Here is a 21,978-nt window from a genome sequence, read left to right on the forward strand (position 1 = left end):
ATGTACAGATGGATTGTGTATTTCAGGGATTGCCAGGTACCTTTAGTTCTACTGTCAACTCATCAACAGAATTGGATTTTTTTTGAGTTTCCAAATTTGTGTAAATTTGCACTTGTGAAAATGTGCAAATCCCCGCAAAATGCACAAATGCCCCCCAAATGTCAATTTTCACACTCTAGCCTGTTTTTAATTTTTTTTGCATATTTTTCTATTTCTAAGTTTGCACAAAATTCGGCACTGTTAGAAAAATGGTCCTCAAGTCTGTGGAATCTGCCCAACTGGGGAAAACTCATTTGATTTCTTTGCACATTTCACCAACATCCCTACTTGCATACCAGCAGAACTGGGTTTCCTGCCATTCTTGGAAAACAATCCTATGACCCTCAGAGTGTGTTCCGACAACCAAATTCTATCTTCCCTTGCAGAACCTATTACCCAGAATATCATTGTGCAGGCTTTACATTTTCAAACTAAAATCCACAAAATGTACATGAACCAGATGTGCTAATATGTGGTGCACACTCCAACACAGGTACTGAGTCACCATATACAGTTGACAACATCTGTATGGAATGCATTTTTTTTATATTTCTATCAAAACCTCTCTTCTAAAATGTAGCAAAAAGAAATGTTCAAGTGGGATATGCAACAAAACGTTGCAGTGTATCCCCCCTCCCCAAAACGGTGCCCTGCTCAGGGTTCCAGCAATCCATTCCCTTCAAGCACAGCATTCTCTTCCCCCACCCCATGTTTGTCTTGTCCAATTGTTACTGTACATTTCATGGCTACTGAGCAACTTCAGACTACATTGGGGTGTTGCCCCCTTAGGTTTCTGTGTAAATAAAACAGTCATTTTGAACTTCTGCAAACTTTGGATTTCCCCAAGGATGGAGATACTTTTCTCTTGTTTCTCAGTGGTGCCATTTTGGCTACACTCTTGGTGGTACTCACAACCAATACTTGATTATAAATCTGTCAGCACATTTCATTCAGCCAGTTTACAGTTTATTGTAATGTTTATTGCAATGGCATTTATGCATAAGACCTAGACCAGGGGCTTATGAGGGATGTTTATGAAATTTTCTTCATTCAAATGACTTTGCGGTTTTGAATTCTTATCTTCTTTTGTGGAACATCACAAATACATTAGTCACCTGCCATTCTACTTTTTATTATTTCTGTTCTATTATATTCTAGGCTTTGTTCAGATTTTTATGTATTTGCATTTACCGTACTTTTCAATTAATTTTCACCCCCTTAGAGGTTACTGCTGAGCAGAAGCACACATGTGCATTGATTAAATCACAGTGCAGAAAGTAATCCTGATTTGATCTTGTGATTGAATCAAGATTGCATTTTATGTAGTATTTTAATCAACACACATATTGTCAGGAGAGCCCTAGCTGCCTCTTGCAGCCCCCACCAATAGCCAATTCAGGACACAGACGACGAGGAATTCTTTCCGAGACTTTATTCCTGTATTACTTTATGACTCTTTCAGAATACTAGTAGCTAGCACCAGGAACATAGCTGGGGAAAGATAGCTGAGTAGCCTAAGCTCCAGGTAAGGCAGTTGGTCCCCGTTTGAAGGAGAATCATGGGAAGACCCTGAACTTATGGGCTAGGGAGAGATCCTCCCTCTTTTCCTCGGGACGTGACCGTGGTTTGCGCGCCAAACGAGCGCTACACCTCCTTTCCGCGCCCTCCATCTGTCATCGCTCCCTGCATCTGCGCCGAGCATCCAGCAAGTCCCACTCCAGTGCTCTCTCACTGCCAGGGTCACTATCTATCCCAGGAATGCTGGCAGGAGGAATCTCCGCCAGCTGCTGTGCTTGTGAGAGATGAGCGAGCTCCTCTCCTACGGATTGCTGTTCCTCCTCAGAATCAGAAGTGCTCTGGGGCTCTATGGGCTCATTTTCCACCCTGACACATATGCACTCATATGCACCCACAGAGCAGACTCCCACAACTGCTTTTAGGCAGAGAGAGATGGGCTGAGAGAATGTACGTTATTTTTTCCTTCTCTATATGCATGGCGGCATATTCATAGAATTTCTTCATCATGTGCTCTGGTTCAGATACACTAACTCACCACAGACCCATGTAAAGTGGGTTCAGTGCCTTCACAGAAAAAAAATCTAAGTACACAATGAAAATCAGGGTCAAGATCTGTGACAACCCAATTGTATAACTACTTCACCTCCAGATCAGAGGAGTTAAGCAAAAAAAGAAACCCTAAACTTACATTCATCTAACCAATATCTTGCCTGCTAAAACCAGGATTCATATGAAAGAGCCTTTTTCCAGGCAAGGTTCAATGTTTTACCTTCCAATAAGATTATGACCCTGCAATTCAGCCCCTTCCAACCCTACTATTCTATGATTCTATTTTTATGTGTTGTTCTACCTAGATCCTTTAATTGTTGCATCTGCTTTTGGGTTATTTCTTGGATGTTCTGATGGATTTCTGCTTGCTTTTTGTTTGGATGGCTTTAATGCCAAGGTAACACAAATGGTTGCTAGGTTTTTGAACATTGCTATTAACACCAGATCTCTAATGGTGGCAAACTAAGCTGTACTTGCACTCTATAATACATCTTTCTTTTTTGTTTTGTTTTCTGTATTACGGCTGGTTTATTAATACATGATGATGATGATTTATATGACATGCCAGTTATTGGCTCTTATTTTTCAGCTGGTTGCAGGCTGCAGATATAAACAGTTGAACTACTGCTAACTCAGCTCAGTGAATCCCAGCTTCCGCCTTGAATATATTGGGTACAATCCAGCATAACGTTATGTACTTTTAAATCTAATTGATTTCTAATGGAGGAGAATTAAGCACATATCTACCTCTCTACTACTGAAATTATTGGGATTTCAACGTGCTTAACTTTACTTTATTTATTGAATTTTCATCCCACCCTTCCTCCAAAAGCTCAGAGCAATGTGCACGATCATTACAACGCTGCAAAGTAGGTCAGGGTTGATGATCATCATGCTCATCCTTTTCAGGAAAGCTGTTAGCATTTCCTTTAGATCAGCTAATAAAACAAATGCCTTTCAATTTACAAACAGAAAAGGAGAACTTCTTACTCAGTAACACACCTTCCCTTTCGTCTTCCCAAATTAAGATGATAGATCAATTGGACAATCCACACACTGCAACTTGGTTGATAACCAGTCGTATATAACTCTACAAAACCAGCAATGCCATTTCTCTTGCCCTCTCTCTTTGAAGAATAAGGACACTAACATGATCGACAGATCAATCAAAGCTATGTAGCAAAAGAAAGAAAATCATTTTTGTTTTAAAAGTGACACAAAGTAAAAGCACTGATAATTTTTCATGTGTAGCAAGAAGTCATTTCTCCCCCTTGTTATGATTTTATAGAATCAAGCTCACAGTTTGTATGGGCAAGAATAAAGTACTCTTGAATGAAATAATTACTTGGTTTCATCTTGCATAATTCACTCCAGCAAGCACCCTGCTATGCTGTGATGTCTTGTGCCAGTGACACTCAGTCTTCTCTTAAAAAACACCATTTATCTATCCTTGTGCAGCTGTATGTTTAATTTATCAACATACCTGCAGGATAATGCTCCCAAAAGCATTCTTCAGTAGATTAACTGCATCAGCATGAGACAGCCCATCCAAAGGCTCCCCATTAATACTGACAATCCGATCGCCAACCTAAAAGGGAAAAAAAGCACAATAGCAACAGAAAAATTGCTAGCATTAAGGAAAATTGGAAGAGTGCTCAACATTTCTTGCAAATTTGGCACCGCAGACCCACATTTCTCAGTTCTAGAAAGACAATAGAGATTTGCTCTATTTCTACTGTGACGGTTCTTCATTATGAGGATAAAATACTCTTCCTAAAAGCAGCAGCTTGCCTACCACAAACAAAAAGCCAGGAGTGATTTTGCCCAGATTTGGTTGGTGTGCCAGCTGCATCCATTCCTGGCACAATCAGACCTGCCTGTAGCCCTACATGCATCTCTTGTTTGGACTACTGTAACATGCTCTATGTGGAGCCGTTCTTGACAAGCACTCAGAAACTTCAGTTGGTGCAGAAAGCTGCTACTAAATCTCGATTGAGTCAATGTGCTGGAATCATGTGACCCCTTTATCTATCTGTTGCACTGGCAGCCAGTTCATTTCCAAATGTAATTCAGGGTGCTGCTAAACGTTTAAAGATCTAAATAGCTTTGGACTGAGCTACCTGAAGGATTATTACTCATGTGAACCTGCCCAGTCTTTAAGATCAGCTGGTGCAGACTTCCTTCTGAGGTGTGGTTGGTGGCAACACATGGAGGGCTTTCTCTGTGATGGTCCCCATATATGGAGCTCTCCGCCCGAAGAAGTTAAGTCATCTTCTTCTCAGTGTATTCCACCAAAGACTGAAAACATTTATTTTAAAACATACTTTTGATTCTGTTGTTGCTTAATTTAGGGTGCAATCCTATCAAGATAGGCGGCCACCTCTGAACTCGGAGCAAGGCAGGAGAGGCACGGGGGGGGGATAGTTCCCTCCGCACCTCTCCTGCCTTGCTATTTTTCGCTAGACAGCCATTTTCAGCTGTCTAGTGGCGGGGGGGGGGGGGCGACCGGGAGAGGAACCTGCCTTACAACACATTGGATGTGTCGTACGCGCAGCTCCGCTCTCCACGCCCCAGAACACCCCCCGGAATGCCCCTTTTCAGTTGCTCTGAGCTCATCTTCCGAGCACGCCGGACAGGGATTCTCTGAGTTGCCTCAGAGGCAGCGCAGACTAGGCGGGAGGCCGGTTTTCTAGGAACTGACCTCGAAGTGTGGGCTCTGAGGTCGGTTCCCGGAAATGAGCATATCCTATGGCCCTCTAGACATTGTCTAGTGGCCATAGGATTGCTCCCTTAATGTATTTGTTGTTAGCTTTGGCTCTTGATGCTGTGTTTAGTCTGGTAACTTTGTTTAAATTATGGATTATTATTTTATTCTTGTGTTTGCTTTTATAATTTGTTAGCTGCTTTCAGCAAGCCCTTTTTGGAAGGGGAAAGTGGGATACAAATTCTTGTATGAATAAAATAAACCAACAAAGAACTCACACTTTAGTGTTACATTTTCAAAGTAACGAGAATTATACTACAGCTCATCCTAACTGAGAAAGACCTACAGAAGTCCAAGCACATGTCTGTGGTGCATGAAAACACATTCTTTCAATATGAAGTACTACATAAGGAAACAGGTGATCTCTGGAAAATAACATAAATGTAAACTTTGGGCTCTTACCACAGATGTCAATGGGGTAGATAAGAATCAATACTTACACTGAAGACCAAGGCTATTAACAAGTATCTTCAAAACATTTTAATTGTTTATGTTTATCTCACTCCTTTTGAAAAGTAAGTAAGATAAAAGCCCCAAGTATATACATTATAGAATAAAACACCCACTTGAAGGGACAAATACATAGCACGCAGCTAACAGGCTCCCACTGGCCTCATCTCCTCCACTCAAAGCCAAAACAACATTTATACTTTCGTGCAGAGAAGCAGAAGCAAGTCCATTAAAAAGGTCTTACAGCAAATCCACAAGAGACACAGTCACGAGGCCACTTAACATAATGAAAAGGCAGCTTATTTTTCCACACAACCTTGTCCACATAACCCATCACTGCAGGAGGTACATGGCAATTCCAGTGGTTGAGGTGGCTCCCTACAGGGCTCTTACTGTCATGGAAAGTGCTGCAGAATACACGTGTGTACGAATGGTGCACACAAAATGGTTATCTGTGTAAGGTATGTCCACAGGGACAGGAGCAAGTGGACAAACAAGCTTTTTAATTTAAAAAAAAATCAGAAAGAATTCCTAACTGGGGGTTGGCCAGAGAGAATGTCTCCCTGCAAGTCCTTGCTGTTTAACCTGAGTGCATGAATGGTTAAGTTAAGAGGGCACTTTCAGTTACTTTTATTTTTGTTTCTGGCAGATGGTATTGATAGTGATATCTTACCCAACACTCCTCCAGTTAAATGTATTAAAATGTATTTAAATAGTTAGCATTTCAAGTCACGAAGATATTTTACGTCAAAAAAAATTAGCCTTCGAATTCATGAAATAGTAAGCTCTGAATCTAGTGGCCAGTTCAGGCATTCACTATCTTCTTCATGCCAGGCGGGAGGGGTGGATGGGCGACGTTAGAGCTTGCCAAAATTCTCTGAACTGTTGCTCAGGCCTGCTGCTCATCTCTCCTTGATTTGTGCTCATGTCTACACTTGCTGTTTATTTTGCACAAACAGGAAAATTGTGCAAAATGAACAGCTATCGAACACGCAACTTGTGCAAACAATTCCCAAATTTGAGCAAATTTCCAAAATTGCACAAATTGCCCCTACAGACTAAAGCATGAGTGATTTTAAGAAAGCTGTGCATTTTTCAAGTACATATTTTGTGAATGTGAAGACAAATTTGGGAATTTGTGAACATTTTTGGAGAAAATGAGGTCCTGTTCACATTCGGGATTGCAAACGGGGCATTTTAAACTGATTTGTGAACTGAAATGAAATTCTCATACATCCCTACATGCAAGATGTACCTCAACATTCCATGGAGAAGCATTTATGTGGAGAATCTAAATTGTGACCTGGGACATTCAGAGCATTAAAGATTACAGGAAATGAGGGTGTGAATATTTGCTTTTATTTCTTTGAAGAGGTTTTGGAGTATGTACAGTTTTAGAGTGCAGCATTCTTTGAATATATTTGCTGAATATCAAAAACATTTAAGGATGAGAGATTCAGGATCTTTGCCACACAATGTATCCTGTGGGTCCCTGGGGACACATCCACATGTAAAGCACAAGCAGTGACTTTGGGTGTTTGCAGAAATAGCTTCAGGCACATGGAAACAATCCCCATGATAGCACAGGCTGAATATAATACGAGTGTGATGACATAAATTGTTGCCATGAAGCAATAGCTATATATGTGGATATTCCAGGTCACAATTTACATCTTCTACATGAATGCTTCCCAGGGAAAGTCAAAGAACACTGCCTTGAGAACATTTGGGATGTCTGAGTGGGCTCCTAGATTACCAAATGTTCTGATCAAAATAAATAATGTTTCTTAGGGTTCTGCGGACATGAGGGTCAGGGCCAGGTCTTCCCCTAAGGCCGCCTCGGGCAGGCGATTGTAGATGTCATGAAAGGGCAGCCCATTGTTAGTCGTTTAATTTCTTAATGTTGTATTTTTACTACTAGGGAGGATAAGACACACTTGTGGTATTTTCTGCCTCATGTGCAGAATAACTTGACTGGCCTTGGGTTCAACTGGCTGTGCACTTTGACTTGCGGGGTACCATTTGCTGCTTCACCTCAGGCAGAAACATTTCTTGGGTCACAGTTGATGAGGTTCCAGTGAATCTAGATGCCAACAGCTTAATTATCTGTACTAGGCAACCCATATTGGTTTGAAGTAAATTCACAGAAGCAGTTCATGTTCTTCAAGGCCCCCCTCTCTGCTGAAATGACAGATTACATGACATGAGCTCATGGCTCATTTCCAGACACTAGAGTACATTACAACACAGATCTCCATGATTGCTGTTACGGAGTCACCCACAGTAGTTAAACAAAGGTAATATTGTTAATCAACAGTGAGAAAGAAGCACGCTGCACAGCTGGAAGTGGAAGTGTGTATCAGAGTATCTTCAACAAGATGCAAGACTTGCAACGAAAATATTCTTTTTGGAGACAGAAAAAACAGCGGCAGAAAAATAAGGTATATATGAAAATAACATTCTCCCTTTCACTTACTTTGAGCTTTTGTGTACGTGCTGCTACTCCACTGGCTTGAATCATGGCAATGAAGATTGGAATGTCTCCCAAAGGGCTTCCCTTGCCACCAGCTATACTGATACCAAGAGCATCATTTGGACCCTAAATAGAGAGATCATTATCATACTCATTCATTTTACTATAGTTTTAAAATATCTAACATATGCACCAGCTGTAGGCTTTATTATAAGTAAAACCAGGCATGACTATGTTGTAAAATCCCACTTCCGATACTTTATTCAAAGCATTCCATCTATTCAAGCATTCCATCTTTATTGTTTTTGATACTGTGTTTGCAACAACTAAACATGCATGCATGGAAAGCACAGTCATTTGCAGAAGAGAAAGGAACCATACAGTATGTTACTGGTCCCTTTGCATGGGGCTCAAACTGGCCCAATGCTAAAATTATTAAAACTACACCCAGTACATGTGATTTCCAATATGCACATATGTGAAGCTGAAGCAAGATAATGGCAGGATTGTGTGCAACTGCTGAGGCTTGCTTTGGATGATATTTCACTCACACAATTAGTGATAATAGAGCTATAAATAAAAATATGAGTGGTATGCACACATTAAGTGTTGATATACACTTACACACTGGAAGAACTGTAACACTTGAAAACAGGTGAGAAAAAAGGTATGAGCTTGAAAAAAGGTGAGAAAACGCACTGAGAAAGTGAAAGAAAGAATGCACTGACCCTTGTTATCTCTACAGTCCTTGGGCTCATGTCTGGTCCAACTAAAAAAGAAATGAACAATTACTTTCCATAAATAATAGATAATGCCATCAGGAGATTAAGGTCCCTGGTTGCCTTTTCAAAATTATCATTTGCTAAACATGGAGGTGATGAACCCATTATCCACTGGGGAGTGTTCAAGTGTGCACCCCTCCATTAAAGTTAACACATTACTTAAAACACACACACAAACATTTGAGTTCGCTGATTCCCAAGATGTCGATGTTCAATCTTGCCATCTCATGTTTGACCACCTCCAGCTTGTCTTGATTCATTGTTCTTACATTCCAGGTTCCTAAACAGTATCGTTCTTTACAGCATCGGATTTTCTTTTCACTACCAGACACATCCACAGCTGAGTGTCCTTTCGGCTTTGGACCAGCCACTTCAGTCTTTCTGGCGTTACTTGGAAATTCCCTCTGCTCTTCCCCAGTAGTATATTGGACACCTTCTGACCTGAGGGGCTCATCTTCCGGCGTCATATCTAAGCCTTGTGATACGTTCCATGGGGTTTTCTTGGCAAGAATACTGGAGTGGGTTGCCATTTGCTTCTCCAGTGGACCACATTTTGTCAGAACTCTCCGCCATGACCTGTCCGTCTTGGGTGGCCCTGCATGGCATAGCTTATGGCTTCACTGAGTTACGCAAGCCCCTTCGCCACAACAAGGCAGTGAAGCTCCTAATCAAACACTCCATATTCCACCACCAGTTAACAGCCTCCTTAACACAGGCCATTATGCTGGTCACTTTAAAGCTCAAAATCACTGACTATCCCTGTGATAGCTACTTTCTTTGGAGCAAATGCTCTTTTGCTGGGCTTTCCTGGGGCTTTTCCCACATGCAGGCATTATTACTAAGCATTGCTTCCTTGCCACACACTTAAATAAATAGAGGTGAGGTTTATGAGCCAAGACATTAAGAAAGCTGAATTAGAGTATAATTTGCAGGGTTATTGGTTCCACATTCTGTCCCATACCTGAGTTTCTGTGGGAGGAATCAGCAGATGACCTCTTAGTGCTGACAAAATTCTGCAAAGTGGAGATAACTGGAGCAAATGTAGGGTGAAAGTGACTATGAACGCTGTGTTGGCTTATCTGAAAATCAGAAACAAAACTCATAAGGTTCATGGGAGAAACCAAAATGTATTTTATGCCAGCTGAAATGTTCAAAGGCAACCCCAAGTACCATGTATTACAGCATCTTCTATCCATTATACATGCATAGTATCTCTAAACCAAAAATACCTGCAACCTGTTCTCCTCATTATACCAATTGATGATACTTCCAAAAGCAGTGACAAGTTGTGCTATTAAGAATTCTCCTGGATAGCTACTAACACTAATGTTAAACAGAGATGCATAATCATGTGGGAGTGTTTCCCCTTTTTTTATATAGGGGTATCCAAATATCTGTGTTTAAAACAGGTTCAAAGAGACTGGACAGAAAGCCCACGTGCTTGAGACTTCATTTAACATACCTTCTTCTCCCTCTAAACCTCAGGGAAGGTTTTAGTCGTATGTGTTCTAGACTGTGAGAGTATTTCCCCCAAACATTTCATTCATCCATATCTGGAGCCCAGCTGCCAAGTTGAGGTTGTGCAAGGCTTGTGTCTGGAATGGGAAACCCCCCCAAACCTCCTCTAGCTAAACAGATTTTCAGGCCACAGAGTGCTAATGAAATGTCTGCAGAATCTGGATTAGTTCTCCTCAGGGTGCATGGAGAATTCATTAGCAGTAGCTTTCTGCTCTCTAGAGTACTCTTCAGACTAGCAGGGAAGAAGAAGGAATAACACACATGTAGACCAGTGAAAGCTGCAGTGCAGTAGTTCAGGTGCAGCAAAATATCAAATGTGCATCAAAGCTTGGTACCTCGGCATCTGCAATAGACGGACGTACAGACTGGGGGATGACATAAATGGCAATGAGAACTGGTGAAAAATGGTTTTGTTTGCAATCTTGTTCCCTTTCTGTGAAATCCTAGTGATTGCTTGGCAGCTTTCTAAAGTCAAAATATACTACATCCTTCTTGTTGATGTTGCCACACATGTTTACATAATGCTGATACACAGAGCCTTATTTTAATTGTTTTCCATGCCTTTTATTCCTGTAAAGCTTGTTAGCCACCATGGTGGCTCCAAGTGGGCTGAACGGCAAGACTATTTGTACAATTACGTCTTCCATTAAAAATCTCACTGCATGGTAAAATTGCCTGTAAATTGTAAAAATATGTATTTCTAAAATAGGGTTTTTAAGCTCCTTTTCTGACCCTTGATGTTGATACGTTGTATCAGTGGTTAAAATGCATTGTTTCAATAGCTGAGAGAGCCTTTGTGGTCCTCAATGATATTGGATCAACACTGACTGTCTGAATTATACCTACAACTGGATCCTAAAGCCACTGTTGTATTTGACAAGGCAAAGTCATCACAAACTGATGTCTGTATCATCAGTTTCACATTTCTTATTAATGCACTACCATCTGCCACTAACCTGGCTCTTTTGAGATGTTTTCCGTGATGACAGCCAAGATCCAGCCTTCAGTCGTCCAATCTCTAGCTGCACAAGCCCTTGAGCACACTTAGGATATGAAAGAAATACATAGTTTTCACTTTTCCAGATAAAACAATTATTAGAAAAGGCGATCTCCTGGGCAAAATCGGGCTCACAGCTTATTTCTTCATCCCCCTTGCACAGCCCCAAGTAATCCTTAACAACACATCAATCAAATGAAAATACAGTATTTAAAGCAGGGATGTTGAACCTCTTTCAGCCATATTCCATTTCAGATAAGCTCTTGGGGGCCACAAGGTAAAAGGGGCAGGGCCAAAAATACCAGCATATTTTCGCTTAAAGCACTTACTGCAAGTAACTATGCCTGAGGAGAGGCATTTCAACCTTTTAGAAAGTGGAAAAAAACTGCACAAAAGTGGGGAAACCACCAAATGTTTGGTGGTTGGGGCATGGATATCTAGGGAATGCCAGAGGGCTGGATTTTGCCCCTGGGCCTCAATTAAGGTAAAGAACTGGAATTTCTTTCCAGAAGAACAAGAGACCAACTTTGAAAAAGCACCTGGTACAGTGTCAGTTCAAAATGCAGATGGGAGGATTGCATGATCGAATGCTGACTTTATGTCAAAAGTTCCTTGCTTGTAGAACTAGAAGACCAGAGAAAGCTGTTCTAGTCCTACAGGGAGAACATTTAACTCAGCTTTCTATGTGCCCAGTGTTTTTATGTGAGGCACCATTAAAATGTGTTTTCCCAGCCAATATATTTTGAAGTAGTGCTGACATGGTAGGATTATGCCACTGGCTTTTTAACAAAAATGTCTCAGAGGGAGCAATCCTATGGCCACTAGACACTGTCTAGAGGGCCACAGGATTTTTCAGATCTGGGAACCGAGGTCGGAGCCATGGCTCTGACCTCAGTTCCCAGAAATTGCACTCCTTGCCTCTCATAGCCAGCACTAACACTGGCTACTTCTTTGCACGTGGAAAAGGAGCATGGAGAGGGCGAAAAGGGGGTGGTCCCAGAAGCAGGGAGGGGATGATACCTTGGAAGCCGCTTTATGGGTTTTCCTATGTGCCACGCGGCCTCCCCCCTGCTCCAAAGTCCCCAGCCAGACGCACAAAATCTAGGTGTTGGATAGGCATCAGGCTCCAAGTTCGAAGGCTGACATCTATCTCCATAGGATTTGCACCCTAATTTACAAAATAAGCAAGTGTATAATTCTTTCTTTTAATACTTGTTCTAAAACTTTACCTGCCATTGTGATTAATCCATACAAGTACAACTTTCATTACTGTAGATTAATCAAATCTCTCTCTGCCTCCGGCATTAATGGCTATATTAAAAATCTTGGCTAATTAACCTATCAGACAATTTTCTACTATTCTTTGATGCCTGGAATGTCTTTATGGTAGGAAAAGAAGAAATATGCAGATAGCCTTGTGTCTGTGAGTCTATGGTAGAAGTATCACAACTGACAGTTTCCTCAGCTTTTGTTGCATTAACAAATATTCCAAGATATATGAAATAAATCCCCAAATTTTAAATTGGTCAATTCACCTGTTTTAGGAATCTCCAAGATTAATACCACTCTAGCTCTATATGAAACTATTTATTTCAAAGTATTTATGCTTTTCAGGACTGTGCCCTCACCAAACACAAAAGGAATGATACAAAGATGCATTAGGCACTCCAGAGATTTGTACAATTATTATGAGAAAGTTGCTCTGAATCACACAAGCCATTTACACTCTTATGGAAAGTCAGCACTGTAGAAGTATATTTTCAAGGCCCGCTTAAGTGCCTATGCTGAGGGGGCCAATTGTAAATAAATGAGAAGAGAGTTCCATAACTGTGGGGCTACAACTGAGAAGGCCCTGTCTCTCATGCTCACCAACCTTGCTGATCTTACTGGAGGGTACATAGCAAGACCATCAAAGCAGATTCAGGCATGATAATATGGATCGAATTCAGATTACAATACTAGCTTTCATTCATCTTGAGAAATATATATGTAGATTGCAGAATGCTTGTAACTGCTGTTGAACACTCAAGAAAACACTGCGTGCACACCTTAAGAATGGTGGCAACCACCTCTTGTGATGCATGTCTTACATCCTCTCCACTGACAGACAAGATCTGATCTCCTTGAATTAGTCTCCCATCAAGGTCGGCAGCTCCTCCTTTGACAATGTCAGAGATAAATACTCCACTTCCATTTCTAATAATGCAAGAAGCACATGTATTAGTGCACAACCAAAAATATTTTATAAATGCGATTTGCGCATAAAAGGTAATTATAAATTCTAGAAATACATTTAAATGTTTCCAGCCCAGGACAAGCAATACAATAGATTCCAGTTCTAATCTTATTTTTTAAATGGCAATAAAATGTCAGGGAAGTTGGAATATGCCCACATCCAGTGAAGGAAATCCTGGTTTGAGTTCTAAAGAGCAACTAAATTAGACCACATTCTGGTCTAGACCACACTCTGGCCTTAAAATGAAGTACCAACACATTCTGCTATGTGCTTAAATCATAATCACCAACAGAATTATCTGAGTAATCCTTACAATAGCCCTGCAGGAATATGTTATCATACACTCTATTTCTGATAGTCAGGCTGTGAATGCTGCTAGTGTAGCCAGAACGGCACCACCCATACACAAGTGGGATGTATCAGCAGCCTTGGGAGAATCCCAAGGTTTGCAGAAGTTCAGAAAAAAAATGTTTAGAAAAAAAGCCTAAAGAGGAGTACCCCAAAAACAGCCCAATGAGGGCTCAGTGTGTTCAGTGGCCACAGCACGCTGACTGAGGGTCAAAGTGCATGCTACTTTAAAGATGTAGCTACATCCCTTATTACTTTATTCAAAAGTAAATGCAGAGAACCCTACCTGGATTGGGACCCTAGCATGGGGAACAGGGTGACTTTAACCCTTTCCACCCTGCTGTAGTTCTGAGCTGGATTGGCCTGTCCATGCCTGCAATTTTCATTACTAAAAAATAGGGATGTTTGAGAAATTCATTTGGGGGGTGGGGTTTGACATGTTTTCCTAGGATTGGCCCCCCAGATGTCATTTCGGTTCATGCCATGGCGTCCAACTCAATCTGCAGTGAGTCAGGCCAGTTTGTGGATTTTCAAGGAATTTTGCGCATATAGGTTCTGTAATTTGCGCAAACTTCTGAGCAATTTGCACAAATTACTCAGAAACTTATGCAAATTATAGAACCTTCAAAAACAAAATGTGCAGAAAAAGTTCCCTGAGTTTGGAGAACAGCCTGCAGCTTTGCTCACAGACACAAAGCGTACATGCTGCAGAACTCCACCGAGCTCCAAAAGAACCAGATTTACCAGCAACAGACATCCCTACCAATCCACGTGTTTTCTTATATCACTTTTTGGCAATGTAAATTGAAAGTGCTGGAACCCCAATCCAGATCAGGGCCGCAGCACAGGGCAAAGGCTTAAAGCCATCCTATCCCCCCCCCATACACATTAGGGTCCTGATCCAGATCAGACCCCCTGTACTTACTTTTGAAGGGAAAAATGGATGTCGTTGTTAGCTACATTTTTAAAATAACATGTAGTTTGACCCTGCCTGTTCGGTGGCGGGTGAGAAACAGGTAACCAGGTGGGAGGCCAAATAGAATGAAGGTTCTTGCTTTAACTTCCACATCATGTAAACAGTCCGGAGATGAAGTTCGATCCAGAGTAGTGCTAGTGGAGTTCCGCTTGCATTGGAGGAAGTGGGTGGGGAGGTGGATCTTTGTGATTTCTCCTTCTCCCTGCAGCCCCCTGTGCCTCCTGAAAAGCTGGTCTAGAGGGTTGGGGGGGGGGGCTCTGGAACAGCATGAGTGCTGCAGGGTGCTGCAGAGGGAAGGGGGAATTGGCGAAGATTACCACTTTCTTCCAGCGGGGAGACTCTGCCGAGTGCCAGTGCCTTCCATGAATGGAAGCAGCCCTTCCATTTATAGAATAGCCAATCTGGATCCAATTCATTGTACACTGTATATATTATACTTACATAAAACATGCACCCATACATCTCTTGATTTTCATCCCCAATCTCCGAAGCCAGGGACAGTGCTAAGTCAGTGTTTATTAAGAGATATGCTTTAAATTCTGAATTTTTTAATTTTGACAACCAATCTCTTTCAAACCCTGCCTTTACCTTGTGCAGGTTTAAGCAAAAGTAAAACCAGCAAAGTTACTATGTAGGCAATATCAAACTACAGACCTGCTCTGGTCTAGTTGTAGATTCTAAAGATTGTAATTGATTAATTTTAAGCACAACCAGCCTGCTGCAAAACCCAGTCCTATGCATGTTACTTATGAAAGTTTGACTTGCTTCTTCCTTACCTTTGCTAATTTGTGTGTCATCACATGATACAGATATTTTCCCATGCCTGCCTGCTGTCTTTTCTTGTGTCCCTCTCTCCACCCTGCATCTGTCAACCTTGTTCCCCCATATTCAGCCCGTCACTGCTAACATGTACTGTTGTCTTCAACTCAAATGAACATATATAGGGAATTCAGGCCTCAGTGTGCAGCCAACTAGCTAGCCACTGTCCACATGGTGCCCCTAGTTTCATCATTGCTCCCAGTCTTCAGAACAGGAGGACAAGGGAGGTAGGACCAAGGGAAAGTGTGGGTGCACGAGGAGAGTTTGGGGTGGGAGTGGGGTTGCACATTTCCATGAACATTTTATGGAACATGGCATGTGGTGGTGTCTTCCTATTCTATTTTCCCCTTCTTGTCTAGTGTGTGTGAGAGAGATGCAGTATGACGCTACTGCTAACTAGGCTAGGCTCTAATTCCTGCTCCTACAGAACAATGCTCCTATGTAGAATTGGACAACAACTGACTGCTGGCTAGCTATACATATTGCTCTGATGCATCCCCAGATAAGACAGAGGGAGAAAACAAGAAGCTGCCACTCTTCACCACGCTGCACTTCACATACACAGACACACAGAGACACACGGGAAATAGAATAGGAAGTCACTGCCATGCTACATAAAGTATTACTAAACCACAGCAATAATATTCAGCCTCCCCGAGTTGGTGAAATGCTTTCCCCCAATACAGTCCCTGCAAATAGGGTGGTAAATTGGAAGGAAGGCATTTCACCACAGCTCTAGGACAAACTGTTTAAATTTTAGAAAGGATGCCATGGCTCTATCATGAGCTTTCCTTTTCTACTACAAGGCTATTCTAAACTGAGCTATGACTGAGCGTAAACCTTACCGTTTTCCAACAATGCTTAACCCTAACCCCCTGCCCATTTTCCTTTGTAGGTCTACATGGAAAATCTCCAAATTCTCTTCATCTTTATAATGAGCTTCATCTCTGTATACAACCAGTTGCACTTTCTGAGGTGTCTGCCTCAAGGCTGTGATAGCATCTTCATGACCAGCATTCCTCAAGTCTATGCCATTAACCTGGAATAAGAACAACATGTTCTATCCACAGCACTCTTTGTTTATTGAATTTTAATTAATCTTGTAAAGCAATACATCAAACTAAATCAGCATATTTATTGTTAAAGAAGTCATATATAGTAGGAAAGCTTTCAGATGAAAAAAGGAAGTGATAACTATATAACATTTTCACATGGCATTTCATACCCTAAATAATGTAGACAAAAAATCTGTGAGTCCCAGTGCAGAATCCCAGAACACTGACTCTATGAGCTGGATTCCTAAAGACAAGCTGCAATGAGCTTTGGGATCATGTACAGTCAGGGCCAGAAATATTGGAACAAGGATAACTGTTTTGGCAGTTGGCCTCCGTACACCACCACACTGAAGTTGAAAGGAAACACACCCAGATGGGAGTGAAGTCAGGACTTTCAGCTGTAATTCAAGGGGTTTGCCAAAAGTGGGGCACTAACCATTCAGGAAGGACAGCCAGTGGCATACATACACCCCCATCGTTGGTGGCTCATAAGTAATGGAACAAACCAACATCATTTCAAACGTAAGGATCGCCTTTAATACCTGGATGAAAAGCCTTTGCAGTCAATGACTGCCTGAAGTCTGGAACCCATGGACATGACCAAATGCTGAGTTTCTTCCCTCGAGATGCTTTGCCAGGCCTTTACTGCACCTGCCTTCAGCTGCTGCTTGTTTGTGGGTCTTTCTGCCTTCAGTCTTGTCTTCAGTAAGTGAAAAGCATGCTCTATTGGGTGGAGATCAGGTAACTGACTTGGCCATTGAAGAACATCCCACTTCTTTGCCTTGAGAAACACTTGGGCAGCTTTTGCTGTATGTTTTGGGTCATTATCCATCTGCAATATGAAGCGGCGTCCTATCAGTTTGATTCGGCTGAATCTGAGCAAAAAGTATAGCCCTATACACTTCAGAATTCATCCTGCTACATTTATCAGCAGTCAGGTCATCAATAAACACCAGTGACCCGGATCCATTGGCAGCCATACATGCCCATGCCATAACACTGCCTCCACCATGTTTGACAGATGATGTGGTATGCTTTGGATCATGAGCTGCTCCTTTCCTTCTCCATACTTTTCTCTTCCCATCATTCTGGTACAAGTTAATCTTGGTTTCATCAGTCCAAAGAATCTTATTCCAGAATTGGGCAGACTTTTTTAGGTGTTTGCTGGCAAGGGCTAATATGGCCTTTTGGTTCTTGAGCGTCACCAGTGGTTTGCACCTTGTTGTGAAGCCTCTGTATTTATATTCATAAAGCCATCTCTTGACTGTAGATGTTGACAATGACATGCCTACCTCTGCAAGAGCATTCTTGACCTGGCTAGATGTTGTGAAAGGGTTCCTCTTCAGCATGAGCAGGATTCTGCGGTCATCCACTTTAGTTGTCTTCCGTGGTCTGCCAGGCCTTTTGCTGTTGCTGAGCTTGCCAGTTAATTCCTTCTTTTTCAGGATGTTCCAAACTGTTGTATTAGCCACTCCCACTGTTTTTGCTATCTCTCTGATGGGTTTATTTTGCTATCTCTCTGATGGGTTACCTCAGCCTAATGATGGCCTCCTTCACTCGTATGGACACCTCTTTGGATCTCATGTTGGGAGTTCCAGTGAACAGCTACCAAATGCAAATGTAACATTCAGAACCACCTCCAGGCCTTTTATCTGCTTGATTGGTCATGGGGTACCCAGGAAACAGGCCACACCTGGCCATGCAGCATGCTTGTCAGCCATTCGTTCCATTACTTATGAGCCACCAACGATGGGTGTGTGTGTATGCCACTGGCCGTCCTTCCTGAATGCTTAGTGCCCCACTTTTGGCAAACCCCTTGAATTACAGCTGAAAGTCCTGACTTCACTCCCATCTGGGTGTGTTTCCTTTCAACTTCAATGTGGTGGTGTACAGAGGCCAACTGCCAAAACAGTTATCCTTGTTCCAATATTTCTGGTCCTGACTGTACATCCCTCCCACTTCCTCATCTGGTGCAGCCATGAGATCAGCGGCTTCCACTTGTGGTTTAGATTAACCACAGTTTAGCATGTCATTAAAAAACGTAACTATGGTTAGTGATAACAAGCCAGGTTTATAAATCATCGTTTACAAAGTTGACTTGTTTCTACTAAAGCTAGTTAAGGTTAACAAGAGTTTGTAGGATGTGATTGACAAAACAAACTACAGCCAATTAAAAATGGAAACAAAAGCTTCCAAACCCATCTGTGCAGCTGTCCTGAAGGAACAAGGGTGGGGTGGGGTGGGCTTGTTCTCATAACCCTAAACAATGGTTTAACTTCTTGTCTAAACCAGCCCATTCTATACTAGTCACTTCTTCTTATTTATTGATCAGTATGATCCACACCATTACTTCATTCTAAGAGACCAGAAATCCTGTACACCAATACCTTGCAATGTGTCAACTTTGACAAAGTGTCAGTCAACTTTGTATTTGATACCTTGTCTGAAACATTATTAAATGTTCTTTTTTAATGAACTGATATGAATGTATGTAGTATCCATTCTTCATTTCTGATTAAATAATTTGAAAATGTAGATTTCCCAGAATTCATTGCACCAAAGCACAGGGTTGTAAACTCAAGAACTGTTAACAGGTTGAAGGACTAACAGTGCAATCCAATACATGTCTACTCAGAAGTAACTTTGACTTAGTTCAATGGTGCTTCCAAGGTACTCATGCATTTCTGGCTGCTTTGCTCTTAATTTGCAGCCATTGTTCTTTTCTTTTAAAATTTAGACAATTCAATAATTCGAGCTGCAAGAGAATAATTTTTACAGATTCCAATAGATGGCACACAAGACCACTACTGCAGCTTAAATTGCTCTAAAAACTAATGTTACAGTTAAGACATTATAATTTCATAAATGGAGCCGGGATACTGCTTGTATAGTATTCCTGACCAAATAAAAACTTGTTTTGGTTGAAATAAGGAAACATGAACCACATACTGTACTATAATTCTTAGAAGATTCAGGCCTAACATCCTTATCAACCTCCCTCAAAGCACTTTTTCAGATGTAAGAGACTACCTTTTAACTTAGGTGAGAACTGAAAAATACCCATCTCTTTTCTTAAATTTCCATATTAGGATCAAATTTAGCAGTTTTGGAGAATGGTGTCCTGGTAATGGTAGCAAATAAAAATATTTGTGGAACCAAGGCCTATAACAAATTGCAGGCATAGCACTGGATCCTTAGTCCTGTTGCTACTCAACTAGTAAGTAATTTTGCATTGTGGGGTACATGAGCACATTGGGCTTCCTATACATGTGAAGATGCCAGAAAGTCTTTGCACTTGAAGGCAACTGCTATAGGTCCAAGGATTTCATCTTGAAATGCTGCCAACTATTCTCCAATTCTCTGATCAATCTGTTTCACTCCAGGGCTCTTATGCCACTAATTCAAAATATTCTTTTTGAAAACAATAAAGAATATGTAGTACATGCCAGACAGCCCTTTTTGTTGTTGAACCTTTTCTGCAACTCATATCGCTATGAGTTTGTCAGTAGCTGCCATGGTCCTAGCAGGTCTCTCTGAATTACTGGGATGTAGAGTCGGTAGGAAATTATCTCTGGTGGTGCAGTTGAACCCTATGGATATCCCTTCTGATTTGTCTGTTTTGAGGACCCATTCCTCATTGCTGGCACAATCATGTTCCACTAGGCTGGGCTGCAACTGATCCCCTGATCTCTAGTGTGTCATTATTGGGCTACAGTTTTGTGTGGGTTTTTTTGTATTTTGTTCTTAGCTGCTGGTATTTGAGTCTTGTGGATATGCAAGTGAGCTTGGAGCCTGATCTGCTCCAGCACAATTGAATGGTAACTGAGGGCACTATTTCTCAGGCTGCTTGCTGCTCTTCATTTACATGACATTGAAAGAACCTGATTTCTTATGTTTGGACTTTGCTACATAAGATCCAAATACTGAACCTCAATAAAAGAAGTGGTAACCACTTGATCTTGTTCTTTATATTGGCCTGGACAACACAGGCTGCATTAAGCCAAGACAAACAATATTCACTTGGATCTGCTGAGTGCATACCCCTGCTGAAGAGTGCTTCCCTCAGCAGGGCGGTGGACTTTCGGTTGGCCCTCGTGTATATTGTCCAGGCAAAGTTGAGCTAGGTTGAAGGGACTCACACAAAGACCAAGAATTGCTCTACAGGGCTGAGTTGTTCATTAGCATACTTGGAAAGCTATTTATAATCCATTAGATCTTTGTGCAAGATGTAGAACATTTTTAGATAGAGGGGGCTTAAACAGGTTTAGATAATTCTGCCATCAGCATCCGATACAAGACATTTTGAGAAGGGCACCAGCGTGGTTGGACAATGAGTTGAGAAAAGCTGTAGAAACATTCTGTAGACCATGCGTCATTGGTAGGAGTAGATTTTCTTTGGGACTGATAAGATCTAAGGTTCAGATGGCCTTAGCTTCAAGCCTCTTTTTAAAAAGTGGTGTGGATGGCCTACTAAGTTCCTCTTGCCACTTCAGCAGGGTGAGATGGAATCCCCTAAAGAATCAAACTGAAGTAATTCCTAACCTACTCCTGATCCTCCCAGGAAACTGCTCACCCAGAAAAGGTTGAATAGGAGAGGAATTTGGTTCGGAGGACTCACCAACTCCTAAATCTGCACATCAGAAGTAATGGGAATGAGATAAGATGCTGGCTTGCTATGCCCTTCTGGCTATGCCCTTCAAGAGGGTAGGGATTTAGAGACCAGGCTGGTAATATGGGAAGCACATCAGTGGAAGCCACTCAGACCCCTGAGGGCAGAGCACCAACTCTCCTTTGTCTTACCATAGGTTGAAGCTATCTAATCTGCTTCCTCCCCTAAAACTAAGCTACTTTATCTTGTAGAAAGATTGGAAGGGGGAGACTTTCTAAGCTATGCCTTGAGCACTAAACCAGAAGTAACTTCAGCCAATACCATAACCTGGGCCATGAAGCATGATCAGCCCTGTGCTGAACTTGCTGTCTGCAGTATGGAAAGGTGGGGGGACCAATGTTGGCTGAAGACTCTAGCATGTACAGAGTGCAGCAATGAGACATACGTCTGACAACCCTGCAAAATCTCAGTGCAAACATGTCTTGAGCAGTGGCTCATGAGAAATGGTGTGTGCATGTGAAAAAACAATACAAACACACTCTGGAGGGAGGAATAAGGGAATGGCATGATAGAGCCCTCGGCTCATATGATCTCTGGTTATGGTATTTCTAGATAGCATAAGTCATTTTATTTGTTCTTTGAATTTCTCTGACAAGGTTATTTAATGAATGTGGTATTGTCCACAGCCTTCTCCAGCAGTCAGTCCTAATGTCTACATCTGTACAAGCACCAGGGTAGGCAAATGTGTTTCCTGTATGGTCCATGAAGAATTTATCAGCTGTTGTGTCCATCATGTTATTAATTACATGCTACTAAGACACACAGTTGTGTGTGTTTTTTTTTAA

The 21,978-nt window shown here is 41.7% G+C and overlaps 1 protein-coding gene across 12 annotated transcripts in view; it reads right to left on the reverse strand.

Annotated features, from left to right (window-relative positions):
- Window positions 1-21,978, reverse strand: part of PATJ (PATJ crumbs cell polarity complex component) — a 236,099-nt gene that overhangs the window by 15,211 nt on the left and 198,910 nt on the right. For 11 of the 12 annotated variants that reach the window (XM_084852343.1, XM_084852349.1, XM_084852348.1 and 8 more), the window contains 7 exons: window positions 16,315-16,508; window positions 13,139-13,286; window positions 11,050-11,136; window positions 9,537-9,654; window positions 8,522-8,562; window positions 7,797-7,919; window positions 3,590-3,694 (listed from right to left, as the gene is read on the reverse strand). In XM_084852343.1, the coding sequence (XP_084708469.1) occupies window positions 3,590-3,694; window positions 7,797-7,919; window positions 8,522-8,562; window positions 9,537-9,654; window positions 11,050-11,136; window positions 13,139-13,286; window positions 16,315-16,508 (816 nt within the window). Of the gene's footprint in view, window positions 1-3,589; window positions 3,695-7,796; window positions 7,920-8,521; window positions 8,563-9,536; window positions 9,655-11,049; window positions 11,137-13,138; window positions 13,287-15,042; window positions 15,154-16,314; window positions 16,509-21,978 lie in introns of those variants that run through there. The other variant, XM_084852351.1, reaches the window with a different exon arrangement.

This window comes from Heloderma suspectum, chromosome 4, assembly GCF_057233095.1.
Source record: "Heloderma suspectum isolate Gila_16-S chromosome 4, 16-S_ref, whole genome shotgun sequence".
Classification (NCBI taxonomy): domain Eukaryota; kingdom Metazoa; phylum Chordata; class Lepidosauria; order Squamata; family Helodermatidae; genus Heloderma; species Heloderma suspectum.